This window comes from Anabrus simplex, chromosome 2, assembly GCF_040414725.1.
Source record: "Anabrus simplex isolate iqAnaSimp1 chromosome 2, ASM4041472v1, whole genome shotgun sequence".
NCBI classification, from domain to species: Eukaryota; Metazoa; Arthropoda; class Insecta; order Orthoptera; family Tettigoniidae; genus Anabrus; species Anabrus simplex.
Window position 1 is genome coordinate 315828074 of NC_090266.1, and position 17541 is coordinate 315845614.

At 42.4% G+C, this 17541-nt stretch overlaps 1 protein-coding gene across 2 annotated transcripts in view; it reads left to right on the top strand.

The window, feature by feature from the left end:
* Positions 1-17541, top strand: part of LOC136864087 (facilitated trehalose transporter Tret1-2 homolog) — a 462248-nt gene that overhangs the window by 237866 nt on the left and 206841 nt on the right. Inside the window, exon 1 of one of the 2 annotated variants that reach the window (XM_067140643.2) lies at positions 13745-13816. The exons of the other annotated variant lie outside the window; for it this stretch is intronic. Within the exon in view, the coding sequence (XP_066996744.2) occupies positions 13745-13816 (72 nt within the window). Of the gene's footprint in view, positions 1-13744; positions 13817-17541 lie in introns of those variants that run through there. 2 annotated transcript variants of the gene reach the window in all.

A 17541-nucleotide genomic window follows, 5' to 3' on the forward strand; every position in this document is an offset into this window, starting at 1 on the left:
AAATCTGGAGGATACATTTGTCTTCCGTGTTATGATATAGTTGAAAAGAACAACAATAAATTCGAACATTTTTGGATTGCTACCGACACTTACAGGTATTAATATTGTGTTCCGTGATTGCGATGATGGTGGTGGTGTTGGCGAATACTGAGAGCGAGTGACAATATATAAATGAATAGCGCTGAAACACCAGGAGACGTTCAGCTGCTGCAATGAAGCGATTTACTTACTTGACGGTAAGTACCACTTACATCACAGGGTATGAGCACATTGTGGGGAGTGGCTCACCATATAGCAAGTATACAGTGTGAGATGTTTTAGGAAGTGTGTCCAGCTTATGGAAGGGAGTTTCTTGAATAATTTTGGATTTTGCCAGCATGTTTCTGTCCACAGTTTGATTGAGAAATGGAGTATTGCTTAATTCTCTTATACGAAAACAGTAACAAAAAACTTGTCCATAAAGAATTATTTTCGTTATAAATTTCTTGATCAACTAAAAGTGCTCCTAATTAATGAAACAAACAAATTTTATTATTTAACAAATGCGAAAAGTTAATCAAACAATGACCCTCCTCATACGATTAAACACATAATGTACCATAAAATTGGATAATATCAAACGGATTTTCAATCCATTCTCTTACAATGACAGATCAATCGTTGTGTGTATTTAAATCGGAAGTACAGTACTGTGACTCTTGACTTATTTAGATTATGATTTTCCAGATTAATTTTGCATTCACGATCAGCACTAGTGAATTCGAAGGCTATTGCTCTAAATTATACGATGCTGTACAAAATTGGGCATCTAGTCATAAAATTAATGCCCTTTTCAACTTGTATCACGATATTAGGATAATAGTAATAATAATAATAATAATAATAATATCATTATTATTATTTTTCTAGGGGCTTTACGTCGCACCGACACAGATAGGTCTTATGGCGACGATGGGATAGGAAAGGCCTAGGAGTTGGAAGGAAGCGGCCGTGGCCTTAATTAAGGTACAGCCCCAGCATTTGCCTGGTGTGAAAATGGGAAACCACGGAAAACCATCTTCAGGGCTGCCGATAGTGGGATTCGAACCTACTATCTCCCGGATGCAAGCTCACAGCCGCGCGCCTCTATGCGCACGGCCAACTCGCCCGGTATTATTATTATTATTATTATTATTATTATTATTATTATTATTATTATTATTATTTCCATGGAAGGTAAGAAAAGTAAGAGACTAAGATGACGGTGATAAAACCTAGTTTTCAATTAATTATACCTGGGTATAATGATATGAAGTGTGGAACAAAACGAGGCCACAGAGCTAGTTGCCAATGGAGGATTCTTGAGGCGTTTAGTTAAATCACAGAGGATTGCAGACTGAACATGTAAAGGCATAGCAATCCATAATGATGATGATGATGATGATGATATCTTAGAGTGTCCGTAGCACTCAGACAATTTTAGAATTTGTTTTCATTTTTATCAACTTTATTATCGAATGGAATTTCTGGAGAAAGGTACCTGTGACCTTTGCTATCGTGGTTTGGTCGTAAACATGAGCAAAGGTAGGTTCCCCGCCCCAGACGACTGGCCAAACGGTACTTTTTGACATAATAATAAATCATCGGCTACTTCTTTTCCAGGTACAAGCACGACCGACGAAAAAGAGCACTATATTATAACCATTTCTACACGAAAGTTTATCTATAATTTTCCAATGAAAGGGCACGTTCTATGCCTTAGGAACAAGTATAAAATCGCTAGAGATTGGCCTAAACGCTGCTTGTCACTTCACTATCTACGGACTTTTTTCGGCGAACTGTGTATTGGATACATGTGTATTAAAGAGTAAGACAAGAAATATTATATTTGGAAAGACCATAGTTCGCGACGAATTGTACAAATTTTGATGCTGATCCTTCTGTACAAGAGTCTGTTCGATTTTTGTGTCAGGAAGTGTAGGCGATAGGCCACAGCCACTTCCTTCCCAATTAATTAGAATACACACACCATTACCAAAACCACATAAACACAGGTTATCAAACAAAACCTGATACCCATTAAACACATGGGCTACAGCAACCTTATCAACAATACACCAGAATTTCTTTCATTAATTCGAAAGAGTGAGTGAGTGAGTGAATGGGTGTGTTTTACATAAGGCTGCCAGATTTTCAGATGGCAAATAAAGAACACTTTGATTGTTTTACCTTATAGCGTGAAAATGAAACACCGCAGCCATTAAGTGAATGAAAGAAGCAATCAAGTATATATTTAAAAAATAATATTATTATTAATAGTAATAATATTCTTTCATTCTTTCTTTCTTTCTTTCTTTCTTTCTTTCTTTCTTTCTTTCTTTCTTAATCATTTTACCCTCCAGGGTCGGTTCTTCCCTCGGACTCAGCAAGGGATTCCACCTCTACCACCTCAAGGGCAGTGTCCTGGAGCGCGAGACATTGGGTCGGGGAATGTAACTGGGAAGGAGGGCCAGTACCTCTCCCAGGCGGCCTCGCCTGCTATGCTAAACAGGTGCCTTGTGGAGGTATGGGAAGACTGGATGCGACTGGCAAGGAGGAGGGAAGGAAGCGGCTGTGACCTTAAGTTAGGTACCATCCCGGCATTTTCCTGCAGGCGAAGTGGGAAACCACGGAAAACCACTCCGAGGATGACTGAGGTGGGAATCGAACCCACCTCTACTCAGTTGACTTCCCAAGGCTGAGTGGATCCCGTTTCAGCCCTCGTACCACTTTTCAAATTTCGTGCCAGAGCCGGGAATTGAACCCGGGCCTCCGGGGGTGGCAGCTAATCACACTAACCACTACACCACAGATGCGGACATAATAATATATCACTGTAAATGTCGTTGCTGTAAAGTGTGTGATCTTCTTCTTTTTCCACATCTTGTGGATCCGCGAGTGCGAAATGTGTCGCACATGTGAATCTGGCCCTGTTTTACGACCACCGGATGCCCTTCCTGTCACCAACCCTATACGGAGTGATGTAATTACTACTGCGTGTTTCTGTGGTGGTTGTGTGAATATGAAGAGAAGAGTGTGGGACAAATACACCCCGTCATTCAGTCAAAAGAATTAATCAGATGCGATTAAAATCCCCACTCGGGTGGGAATCCAGCCTCGGACCCTCTCAACGCTGACCATTCAATCAAGGAGTCGGACAGCGTGTTATACAAACTAAAACTAGTGCATTACCAGAGACGCTAATCTTGACGGATGTCACGTGACTGGAACCAGCAGTGGCGAATGATCATCAGTCAGAACCAAATAGTACAGAATATTTCGTGCTCTTTCATCAAATCCACGTATTTCCTACAACGGAACTATGGTATAAAGCGCGAGATTTTAAAATAGAGAATTTGTTTCCTGAAAATAGGAATATTCGGCTTATGGTTTAAAGGGCACACAGTTCACGGAACAAACTGAGAATAAACCGTACAGTTGAACAATCAAAACTTGACGCATGAAAAATGCAAGTTCCTGTATAGAGTATGTCGTCCTCGGGTTAGGCGGCACAGCTACAACAAAAAGTTACGCAACTCACTTATTTCAAATGACACTTTCCTGACGAAATGCAACTGTCAGTACACAATGAAGCTATTGTCCGGTATCAGATTAACCTAAAATAATGCAATGAAATGGGCGAGAAACAGCTATATACAGGGTGAAGCGTAATTCGCGCACTCGGGCGTCGCAGCGCGACTCCTCACATGCCAGCAATAAAAAAATGTCTCTTACAAAATTTCGTCTTGCGAGTATATCCGGAGCCGCCTCTGTGGTGTAGTGGTTAGCGTGATTAGCTGCCACCCCCGGAGGTCCGGGTTCGATTCCCGGCTCTGCCACGAAATTTGAAAAGTGGTACGAGGGCTGGAACGGGGTCCACTCAGCCTCGGGAGGTCAACTGAGTAGAGGCGGGTTCGATTCCCACCTCAGCCATCCTCGAAGTGGTTTTCCGTGGTTTCCCACTTCACCTCCAGGTAAATGCCGGGATGGTACCTATCTTAAGGCCACGGCCGCTTCCTTCCCTCATCCTTGCCTATCCCTTCCAATCTTCCCATCCCCCTACTAGGCCCCTGTTCACTATAGCAGGTGAGGCCGCCTGGGCGAGGTACTGGTCATACTCCCCAGTTTCATCCCCCGACCAAGAGTCTGAAGCTCCAGGACACTGCCCTTGAGGCGGTAGAGGTGGGATCCCTCGCTCAGTCCGAGGGAAAAAGCCGAACCTGGAGGGTAAACAGATGATGATGATGAGTATATCCGGTAGATAACGGACGTTAAAGAGTAGCAATCTGGCAACACTGTAACCATATGTAGGGTAACTACCGCTGTCAGCACGTTTACGTCGTGCTGTACAGTTGGTGCAGTGGGTAGAGTTTCTGGTTGGCATGCAGGAGGTCGGTGGTTCGATCCTACCTACTGTAAGACAGTAAGACACCGTTTCTGAGGTCATATTTATCTTACATTTACAACATAATAATAATAATAATAATAATACATTGAGATACGTACTAAACAGCATGCGGTTACCAGACGCAACACGCAATGTTGAAAGGCAGAATTATTGGGACCATGGTGATAACATATACAAACTGTAACCGAGTTTGGACATTATTCGCAGAGAACGTTGCTAGGTCTACTGGTAACGTAAGGCCCTAACGAAATGTAATGGACCTGAACGAGGCAAGAATAATAGTTGGTACTAATCTATGGGACCATTGGAGGAGGGTACAAAGAAAACAGGTTTCACATCTAGTAGATGAAGTGGTGCGAATAAATTCACGCCCACGACGTGGAAAGGGCGGCTTTCAAAGCTGACCAATGAAAACGATTGTTCGTCCATTTCTAGGATCGTAGTATGTAAGTGCAAATTGTTTCTAGAGGACCCACTGCAATCGCTGTTGACGATTAAGATGCCAGATACCATACCACCTGGACTACATTTACGAAATAAAAAACATACGCCTCAACCCAGGATCGACCACTCGACCTCCTGCATGCTAACCCAAAACTCTATCCATTGCACCAACCGTACAATACGAGTAATGTCTGCTGACAGATGTAGTTACCCTACATGTGGTTACAGTGTTGCCAGATTGCTAATCTTCAACGTCGTTTTTCTGCCGGATATACTCGCAAGATGAAATTTTGTAAGAGACATTTTTTTATTGCTGGCATGTGAGGAGTTGCGCTGCGACGCCCGAGTGCGCGAATTACGCTTCACCCTGTATAAATAAATATGTGAAGTGAGGGGCATGCCTGACAAGTGAAGCTCGAGGTGAAGCACTTTACGGCGTGTGTTAGTGTAGGAAAGAGTTCGGTTATCAACCAGGAGATTCGGGGTTCGAATACTGGTAATAATAATTTCTTTATTATTTACTGGACTCCTTGATTCTATTGTGTAACGACACCATAATAACAGTATTTGCATTTCCACTCCGAATGCTTGCACTGAGCGCGTAGTTTATTATCACTGCCCTTCGAACGACTGTTATAGAGGTATAAATATGCTACTATCGTGCACGATAGGAATTAGTCTTACAATATTAAGCATGCTCATGTAAGTGCCAGTTAGCTCCAAGGACGTGTACGCACCCGTCAAGTTAAGAACCAGGGTTCGAGTCTTGCTCTACGCATTGTTTTTATTTTAGTCTGTTGTGTTAAACAAATTCGTGTACATTTCATTTCTTTTTGCTATTGGCTTTACGTCGCGCCGACACAGATAGGTCTTATGGCGACGATGGGATAGGGAAGGCCTAGGAGCGGGAAGGAAGTGGCCGTGGCCTTAATTAAGGTACAGCCCCAGCATTTTCCTGGTGTGAAGATGGGAAACCACGGAAAACCATCTTCAGAGCTGCCGACAGTTGGGTTCGAACCCACTATCTCCTGGATGCAAGCTCACAGCTGCGCGCCCCTAACCGCACGGCCAACTCGCCCGGTGTGTACATTTATATTCATTGCGAAGTTTGGTATCGTGCTTTTAATTGTATTAGTCCTGAAAAGGACTGTTTTAGAAAATACTGTATTAACTCGTCCAGTATCCTTCGGCTTGAACAATTTGTCGGAGCCGACGTGACATTGATTCAACAAGCTTCCTAAAGTATTCCTCGTCGAGGGCGATCTTCTTCCATTCTTCCAACATATCGGCCCACAAAGCACCCTGTGAATGCGGGGGAGGGTGAAGCCAGTGTTTCCTTATAGGTCTATAGTATTTCTACCTTGTCAAGGCATGTTCAATGGGGTTCACGTCTGGAGTTCGAGGGACCAGATTGAGCAGTTCAATGGAGTCCTGCTCAGAAAGCCAGCCTTGAACACGACCGGTTGTGTGGACTGGAGAATTGTCTTGCACGAACTGCTTTACCTCATCCGGAATGCTCTCTCTCACACTCAGAACTATGATATTATGCAGAATGTCCAAATATTGGTCCGATGTGAGACGATCATCTATCCCATGAAGCACTCCAGCCCCATCAGACGATATCCACCCCCAACACGACACAGATATGTGGTCACTGCGTGAACACTCGGCTATATATCTTTTGTCGTATCGGGATCACCGAGGCCTGTACCATTAACCGACCCGACCTCCGCGTGGTCATAATTACGATTTAACTCCATCTCGGCAAAGGCGCACCGATCGACTATCTGTTCATCGGAGAGAGCCATCTTGGTGGCAGCTTTTCTGCAATGGAGTTCGGCTTCTCGTAATCGTTTACTGACTGTGTATGGGCATCCAAGAAAATTGGCGTCTGCGTGATTTGCGCCGAGTTTAAGAACGGTTTCTCCTGTGAAGTTTCAACTGACTTGTTGTCTTCTTCCCTCGTAGAAACCCGCTTTAAACGAGTGCCCGGTAGATGCCCAAAGTCCTCTGATACCCGCCATCTCTGAGCAGCCCTAGGCGAAATGACACACCGAATCGCTGCCTCATGAATGCTAAAATTGCTGTGTTGGACTAGAGCCAGCACTTGTTCTTCTGTGTCATGTCAGAATGGACTGAAGCATTTATCATAGTTGTTAGCTCGGTCAGACTTTGTGTGTTCGTTGCCTGACGTTATCACTGTGTGTTCATTCGGAAACAAGACTAAATCGTTCACGCCGCAATTCGAAAATCAGCTGTTATGGTAGGCACGGATTTTTTAGCCTACAGCTGATCCACTGAACTACGGGGGAGCGTACCACGTGCTTATAATTCATAGTGCTGTATGCAAACGCATATCACAAGGAGGAGATAAACGCGGGAGGGAGAGAGGCGAGGGTAGAGTGAGTGACTGGCATTACGAGTGCGAACTTAGGGCCATGTTGCAGAACGCATTCAGCTGACTGTACATAAGGGAAGTAGACTTTCTTATATTTCACATCTCCAGAGATATTGAGTATATTCCATTTCTCACGAAATACATTGGAGATAAATGTGCCACGATAATGATCTGTAAAGTAAAGCCATACCCGGTGAGCTACCAGCCCATTATCATTCGAGAAAACCTGCATCCCGTTAAGTCCGAAGTGGCTTGTTGTTGTTCTGCTCGCCTTATTCCCTATACCACTGGTTTTAATAAGGGATGAGAAACCATAGCTCACGGTCCAGCTGTGACACAGTGAGCTAGCTCGAACTGGTCCGCTGGTCGGTTTGGTGTGTTCCTCTCGTAATGATGTTTGCTACGACAAGAGTTTACTGCAGTCTCTCTCTCTCTCTCTCTCTCTCTCTCTCTTTCATAGGTTACTTTGGTGATAATAGGCTAATGACAATAATAACATCGGTAGTTTTCTTTTCTATTTGTTCGGGGCGTCGACCTATGAAGATATTTTTCCCCTACTTATGTGTGGAACCTGCGTGTATTATGTAAGTGGCGGAAGTGTAAAGTGTTTAGTGTGAGGAAAGGAACGTTAAGAACGACACAAACACCCAGTCCCCAGGCCAGGGAGATCAATCATTTACAATTAAAAACCCCTGACCCGGTCGGCAATCGAACCCGGGGGCGCCGGGTGACAGGCGGACGCGTTGGTAGTTAGTTCATATTAGTTTCTTTGTGTGAGATAACATCATCTCTCAATATATCGTTCTTTCCTGTGATGCTTGCGCACAGCTAGACGGGTGATTCCCGTTATGATCATCACTCAACGCGTCATTTCAGTTGCGCTGTCTGATTAGGTGTTACGTGATCAAACGTGAATGGGCGTAGTGTGCTTCAGGTTGATACAGTATGAATCATCATCACACTGTTGCATCATAACGCCTACCAGCCACTCATGTGAGATCCTACAGCGCTTCCATTTAGAGATACTTCCCTATGTACCAGTGATTTAAGGTTGCACCAACAGAGTTATATATACGTTTTCGGCGACACTATGGTGGGAAATTACATGTTCTAGGAATATTGTGGCCGTGACTTTCAAGGTACAGCCCCAGAATTTGCCTGCTGTGAAACTGGGGAACCGTGTAAAATCATCTTCAGGGCTGTATATAGTGGAACTTGAACCCACATGGTACCTTATGGATACGCGCCCGTACCACGTACCCAACTCATTCGGTTTGAGAGGAATATCATCAAGTGATTTCAATCTCTTTGTACCACTGAGAAACCACCTGGGTGGAAGACTATTGTTGATCAAGTGTGAAGTTCAGGAAGTCGTCATGTCTCAGCTTCAGGCGCTTGGCACGAGGTTTTTATTTTTCCTATGCCAGTGAAGATGTCTTGACCTGTTGGAACAATTGCTTAAACAATGTATGGGGACGATTTGAAAAAAAATCTGTTTCTGAATAACCGTATTTTTGTATTTTACTACGGAATGTTTTTATTACAAGTTGCTTTACGTCGCACCGACACAGATAGGTCTTATGGCGATTATGGGATTGGGGTTCGAGCTCACTATCTCCCGAATGCAAGCTCTCACCTATGCGCCCCTAACCGCACGGCCGACACGCTCGGCACGGAATGTTAAGTACGCAAGCTACGGATTGCAATGTGTCTAGTGTATATGTTAAAGATACAGCTTGTGTTAGAAACCACAATTTGGCTATGCGAAATCGTTTGATAAAATTCAGTTTTAAACTGGAATTACTTTTGAAATTAATTTCTCGTTGAAATTAGAAATAAAATTTAACTCGTGCAGAAGAAACTATTGAGAGGAGAAGATTAAAAAGTATCCGTTGCACATTCATGAAAGTTCCATAACTGTCGAGCTCCGGTCTGCAATCGCCCACAAGCTCGGGCAGCCGTCCAAGAACTTGAAGCCCTGCGGCGATTCACAACCTTCCCTGAAGTAGTACGGTCGTCTACCTCCATCCTTGTCATGGCATTTCCTGAAATATATCCCTGGAAAGAAAGTAGCACTGAAAAGTACTTGACAAATGCTCCTCGTTGTACTGATAAGTAGGCCTACAAAACAAATTATTCCTGACGAGAAGACGGTCTAAGAGAACGGGACTTACGTTATTTCAGTTTCACAGTCGATTTCATCCTCTGCCTGACTTGGTGCATTCTTTCCCTTCCCCTCAGCCACCTCTCCGTCGTACTGGATCCATTTATTCCTGGGATGTCCTCTTCTTCGACTACCTTCGGGCTTGGTCTCAAATACCTGCTTCGACTTCCTTTCTTCATTCATTCTTGTAATGTGTCCATACCATCTCTTTGCTATTTTTCTGGATGATGGCACTCCTGATTCTACATTCATTCTCCTCAGATTGCTGAATTTCACAATCTGTTTCTTTCATGCTTCTCCAGCGGAATCCAGGTTTCAGCACCATACATGAGAGTAGGTACGATAATAGCCTAATAGCTCTGAATTACTGGTTTTTGCCCTGTACCTTGGAGGAGAAAACATGATATGACCCTGAACGCATGGGCTACCTTACGGAGTTCTTTATATCTCATCCACTTCAGCTCCACAATTATCATCTAGAAAACAGCTGAAGGACACATCCAAGTACTCGGAGATAATAGCGTACGGAGTAGAAATATGTTATTAGTATTAATCTTCAGTGTGTTCTCCCTCCAGCATGGGTCAGGTGGTAAAGCTGCCACAACAGAATGTTTGCACTTCTCGGAGAACACTTAGTTTTATGCCCTACTAACTACTTTATGGATTTCAGACCGAAGAACACAGGTTTGAATCCCATTCCTAGCAGGCGTTGTCTCGAATGTTCTCGTTCTCCATTTTATCTACACTCGTTACGAGTTAATAACAGAATAGTATAATAGTTTAAATCACAGAAATGCACACTAATCCTTGGCCCACATTATTCACACAGACTCCGTAATAACACAAGACTATCAAGATGGCTACATCATGCGATCTAAAGGTGGCATTACAATCACAAACTTAATTACTCGGCTGTCTATGGCTGTTAGTAAGAACAATAAATTAGCAGTGTGACCTTATCTCACAAAATATACAGGGAGGCTATTAACAGCAATCATCATCACAAAATATAAGACGGAATTCTCAGATTGGGTGTTAAAACAAGATCAAAGCTAACTTTTAATTAAAAATATAAACAAATAATCATTTGGATGCTATTCTAAATTGACATGAACGCACAGATAATGCCTGTTTCATCGCGTTTCTTTGCTTCTATCGTAATAAAGCCAAGAAGCAAGCCCGTGTATAACAGCTCATTTGGACCTTGGCCTGCCAAGACAACTGCTGCCCAGCTAGATGGTCTGCAGTACAGGAGCCCACATGGTCAGCGTAACGACAACCTCAAACATAGCCTACTGCCTTGGCTTTTTTTTTTGACCGAGTCAGTTGACTATCGTATCAGACACTTCAGTTGGACTCGGAGGATGAGTGAACCCCGTTCTAACCCTCAGTCCAGAATTAACTTCCCTGGACCCACTATCTACCGGATGTTTCTCATTTTCACACTAGGCAAATGACTAGGACTGTAGCGTCGTTTCCAGTCCAGTCCTAGCGCTGTCCTATCCCACCGTCGCCATAAGACTTGTTTCAGTCGGTACGACGTAAAACCAATAGAAAAAGTAATTAAAGCATTAATCAACACGACTAAACTAACAAAGAAAAGTACTGGAACAGAAACACTGAATATTAATAGAGACGAGACTGTCTTTCAAACGAGAGAACTAGTAAGAAACCGAAAATACTCCTTCTAATGTGTACCACTTCAATTAATTTTTATATATCGGACGTTCCACCCATGCTATGCTTAATATTATTACCAATAATGTTCGAACCCCACTGTCAGCAGCCCTGAAGATGTTTTTCCGTGGTTTCCCATGTCCACATCAGGCAAATGCTGGGGCGGCACCTTAATTAAGGCCACGGCCGCTTTCTTGCCGCTCCTAGCCATTTTCTATTCCATCGTCGCCGTAAGAACTTTCTGTGTCGGCGCGACGTAAAGCAACTTGAAATAAATACCAAGAGTTCAATGACATCGTTGTGTGGTATAATTGATTAGATGCTCAGTCTGTATTTCGGCACTAACCGTGGGCATTTAAATATGCGTAAATGTGAGAAATCTGTGTCAGCACATTGTCTGGAACATAAAAGAACCCCTTTTGAGGGAAAATGCCGGCGCGCTGGACCGATATTACTTTAAAGGGATTTAAACACAAGTGTTACTATGCATTAGAGTTAACCGTCAGTATAACAGTAGAACGTAATTCTTAATTTCTGGTATTTCTTGAGACCAAATCGTACATATTATTATGTATTGTTGTTGTTTGAGTCAGCAGTCCATAGACTGGTTTGATGCAGCCCTCCATGCCACCCTATCCTGTGCTAACCTTTTCATTTCTACACAACTGCTGCATCCTACATCTGCTCTAATCTGCTTGTCATCTTCATACCTTGGTCTACCCCTACCGTTCTTATCCCCTACACTTCCCTCAAAAACCAACTGCACAAGTCCTCGGTGTCTTAAGATGTGTCCTATCATTCTATCTCTTCTTCTCGACAAATTTAGCCACACCGATCTCCTCTCACCAATTTGATTCAGTATATCTTCATTCGTGATTCGATCTATCCATCTCACCTTCAGCATTCCCATGTTTAAATCAGGGAAATGCTGGGGCGGTACCTTAATTAAGGCCACGGCCGCTTTCTTCCACATTTCCACATTTCAAAAGCTTCCATTCTCTTTCTTTCTGAGCGAGTTATCGTCCATATTCGATTTCCATACAGTGCCACGCTCCAAACGAAAGTCTTCTAAAACATTCTTCTAATTCCGATATCAATATCTGAAGTGAGCAAATTTCTTTCCTTAAGAAAGCTCTTCCTTGCTTGTGCTAGTCTGCATATTATGTCTTCCTTACTTCTGCCATTGTTAGTTATTTTCCTATCCATGTAACAATATTTATCCACTTCTTTAAGACTTCATTTCCTAATCTAATATTTCCCGCATCACCTGACTTCGTATGACTGCAATCCATTACTTTTGTTTGGGACTTATTTATTTTCATCTTGTACTCCTCACCCAAGACTCCGTCCATACCATTCAGCAACTTCTCCAGATCCTCTGCAGTCTCAGATAAAATAACATTATCATCGGCAAATTTCAGGGTTTTGATTTCCTCTCCTTGGATTGTGATTCCCTTTCCAAAATTCTTTGATTTCCATTACTGCCTGTTCTATATAAACATTGAAACGGAGAGGGGGAAAATTGAGGCCTTGCCTCACTCTTTTCTGGATTGCTGCTTCTTTTTCATAGCCCCCTATTCTTATCACTGCAGACTGATTTTTATATAGATTGTAGATAATTCTTCTTTCTCGGTACATGATCCCGCTCACCTTCAGAATCTCAAAGAGCTTGGTCCAATCAACATTATCGAATGCCATGTGTGTGGACTTGCCCTTCTTAATTCGATCCTCTAAGATCAGACGTAAAGTCAGGATTGCTTCACGTGTTCCCACATTTCTTCTGAAGCTTAATTGATCATCTCCCAACTCATTTTCAACTTGTCTTGCCATTCTTCTGTAAATAATACGTGTTAGAGTTTTGCAGGCGTGAGATACTAAACGTATGGTGCGGTAGTTTTCACACTTGTCGGCTCCGGCTTTCTTAGGAATAGGTATATCAAAATTCTGCCGAAAATCGGATGGCACTTCTCCTGTCTCATACATCTTGCACACTAAATGGATTAACTTCGCCATGCTGTTTCTCCTAAAGCAGTCAGTAACTCACAGGGAGAGCAACATAAATATAACAATAGGATGTAGCTCTTAATTTATTGTGGTCAACTCCCAAGCAACTTTTTTCCCTACTGGTTTAACGTCGCACTAACACATCAAAGGTTTTCGGTGACGGAAGGTTGGGAAAGGGCTAGGATTGGGAAGGTAGCGCCGTGGCCTTAATTAACGTACAGTCCCAGCATTTGTCTGGCGAGAAGATGGAAAAGCACAGAAAACCATATTCAGGGCTGCCAACGGTGGGATACGAACTCCACCATCTCCCGAATCCAAGCTCACAGCTCATAAGCGCACGGCCAACTCTCTCGATCATAACATTATTATATATCCTCCATATAACAGTTAGGAGTAATTCTTGATTTCTTGCGGCCAACATGTGCCTAGCTGACGTCTGCACATAGCAGGAGAGGAGAAGAATAATGACACCACTCACGTGACCTAGTGACCTTAGTTCGAACCTTAGCAGCATGCCGGTAGGGACTTGCGCTCATTTCGGACACCATTGTTTGTAACGCGTTGGGTGCTATCTAGCTGTGAGATAACGTAAGGTCTCGTGTAGGTAGTTGAGTACTAAGCAGATGGAGATATGAGTTCGACGAGTGATCATCTTGAAGAACCGCCCTCAGATGTTACACAGGACGATAATGGAGCCGGTAATGTAAGTAGTTTATTGTTCTAACTATGCATTAATTCTACAGCAGTGTGTCACACATCCGAGTGGAACCAATTCAAAGATTTCTCATAAGATTTTCCTTAAATCCTTTAATTCGCTGCGTACAATAGAGTTGAGTAGTACCGATAACTCATTTTCAAGAAAGGATTGAAGTGATTGATTGACATATACACCCGCTTTCGTCCTGCAACCCGGATCAACTAAATTGGAATCACCAAGACGTTAAGTGAAATCTAGAGTGAACATTTCTTTATAAACTTGTCCTCCGTGGCTTATACTAATTACTTCTACATTCTAAAGAAGTTAGTTCAAAATATTTTCTCCAATATTCCGTATCATATAACTGCTCTTAAAATAACGTAACACGGAAATATGCATTTTTTTCTATTTGCTTTACATCGCACCGACACAGATACGTCTTATGGTGATGATGGGACAAGAAAGGCCTAGGAATGGGAAGGAAGCGGCCGTGGCCTTAATTAAGGTACAGCCCCAGCATTTGCCTGGTGTGAAAATGGGAAACCGCGGAAAACTATCTTCAGGGCTGCCGACAGTGGGATTCGAACCCAGTATCTCCCGCATGCGAGCTCACAGCTGCGCGCCCCTAACCGCACGGCCAACTCGCCCGGTAATATGCATCTTTATACCGATGGCTTACTTCTAAAACCTCGTATGTCCCAATGCTCTTCCTATTAATTACATTCATTAAGACTGGTCACGTCTCCCAGCCACATGTTGATATGCAGCCCATCAGAACAATTTTCGTTGTATTCATGTTCCTATGCTTACGTGTAAAAGAAAATGAGCTTAACTGTGTACTGTAGGAATGCATAAATTCGCTTGCAAGCAACATCCCTACAATACGGTATGTTTTCCTCTACACATTAGTACAGGAAAATGAACACAACGAAAATTATTATGATGGACTGAATATAAAATATGTGGTTGGCAGGATTGACCAGTCTTAAGGAATATAATAGGTAGGAAGAGCATTGGACATACGAGGTTTCAGAATTAAGCTATATGTGAGTGCGTCATTTTAGAAGAGTAGGCCGTAAGTAGGGTCAAATTTCAAAAGATGTAAATTGAAGTCCAGGTTTCACTTCCACTTCGTCGCATAACAGACTACGGCTGGTTAGGCTATATTATTCTTTTATTTCTTACTTAAACTTAGTCGCGGGCTGAATTCCATTTTGGACTGATTAGACGCTTCTCTGGCCATTAATTAATATGTTTGAATAATTGGTACAATGCCACCCCCTGTGGATGGGGGACGCAGACGAAGAATACACCCACGGTATCCCCTGCCTGTCGTAAGAGGCAACTAACAGGGGCGACCAAGGGATGATTGTATTAGAACCATGAACTTACTTGTGATAAGTACCACCACGCGGAGAACACCATAGGACGTTTTCACTTGCGCGTGGTACCACTATGTTAGGTACCAAATAGGTTTGTGATTACTAGCACGCAGGAGCACCATGCGGTCAGTTCGCCACTTAGAGTGCACTGTCGGCTTTTACAGTACCTGTGATTAGTACCACTATATGAACGACACCATGGTTCTGGCTTGCCCACTATATGAGGAACACCACGGGATAGTACGAGTCCCTGTGGTTAGTACACTTTTTGATGAACACCATAGGTTTGCGTTGCCTGTAAATGGCGCCGCAATGTGCAAAACACCATAGGTCTCTATTACATGTGCAAATTTCCTTACGTGTGAGTAGTACCATAATGTGTGGAATACCACGAGTCTACGCTACTTTTGATTAGTACAGCACCATGAGAAATACAATGGTTCTATTTTCCTTGCGATAAGTACCATTATGAGGGGCCGAGGACTTGGATTTTCGACCCCTTTAGACTGCAAGTATCATCGATTCAGTATTATGCTTTAGAAGCAGTCCCTTGGTCAGTAATACTATTGTTTTGCGTCAGTTTATGTGAATGTGAGGCACTGTGGGTCGGATCCACTGACTGTTTTAAATTCATATCCATCCATTCATTTTTCGTCCTCACGTTTTGAATTCTGGTCAGTGTAGGATTTTGGACTTTTAATCTGTCATTACATTTCGTCTCGTTTCGTACCATTAGGGGCCGATGACCTAGATGTTATGCCCCTTTAAACAATAAGCATCATCATCATCATCATCATCATCATCATCGGTACAATGTTTTTCTATTCTACGTGCGGAGGCCTGTGCCAGTCTTTCAGAGTCTCATCTGTGATAAGAAATAATAATAATAATAATAATAATAATAATAATAATAATAATAATAATAATAATAATAATAATAATAATAATAATAATAATAATAATAATAATAATATATACTTTCGTGTGGCTATTTCTAGCCGAGTGCAGCCCTTGTAAGGCAGACCCTCCGATGAGCGTGGGCGGCATCTGCCATTTGTAGGTAACTGCGTGTTATTGTGGTGGAGGATAGTGTTATGTGTGGTGTGTGAGTTGCAGGGATGTTGGGGACAGCACAAACACCCAGCCCCCGGGTCATTGGAATTAACCAATGAAGGTTAAAATCCCTGACTCGGCCGGGAATCGAACCCGGGACCCTCTGAACCGAAGGCCAGTACGCTGACCATTCAGCCAACGAGTCGGACATAATAATAATAATAATAATAATAATAATAATAATAATAATAATAATAACTTATCTATAACAACGTGAAAAATAGATCGAGTTTAATTTCGTTTGTTCAAACGCAGGTAATACAAAAACTAATTATTTAGAACACAAAGTAAATATTCCTTCATCAGAATAGGATAGAATGACGAATTTATTTAGTGCAGTTTTATTACATTAAATCTTAGTTAGTGCTTGTATGTCATTCGTTCCGATATCACGATCTTCTCTTGTAAGCCTATATCGGAACTGCTTCGCATATCGCTCTTTCTTTATTACATCAATTATTCATTTCTCGTGTCAGTACTAAGGTAAACTTTGAAATCATTTACCTCGGAACTTGATTTTTAGAGCACTACCACTATTGTGTAGCCCATGAGCGATAGGAATAATGCGCGCTAACGGCAGCATTGAAGCATTTCGCAGCTCTTGGACAAAGTTCTGTCTATAAAGTAACAGTTCATGAGTTTTGGAATCGAGTTTCCCTGTGAAGACGAGGAATCATCGAGCGAAAAGCCACAAGTCATTTACGTGCATACTGAGAAGATTACTAGGGACTGTGCTCGGTATAATAAATGCGAAGAAATTTAAATTGTTCTCCACATCTCTTAAATGAAATTAGGCCTACATCGAGGTGTCTGCACCTATACAGAAACTAAAAGTGAAGAAGGGAAGCTTACCAACATAGTCTGCATTTATAGCATTTACATAATCGAGGACATTAAGTATACCAAGCAAATTGGCTGCGTGGTTCGGGCTGTGTAGCCGTGAGCTAGAATTCTGGATATGATGGGTTCGAACCATATTGTCGGTAGCCCTGAAAGTAGTCTTATGTGATTTCCTACTTTCATACCAGGCAGATTATCGGGCTATACCTTAATTATGGCCACGATCGTCTCCTTTCCCATCTCAGCCCTGTCCTATCTCATCGTTCCCATGAGACCTGTACAACTCGTGCCGACATAAAATCAATAACAAAAAAAAAAAAAAGGAAAGAAAGAAAGAAAGAAAGAAAGAAAGAAAGAAAGAAAGAAAGAAAGAAATTACTTATTCGATTGCTAAGG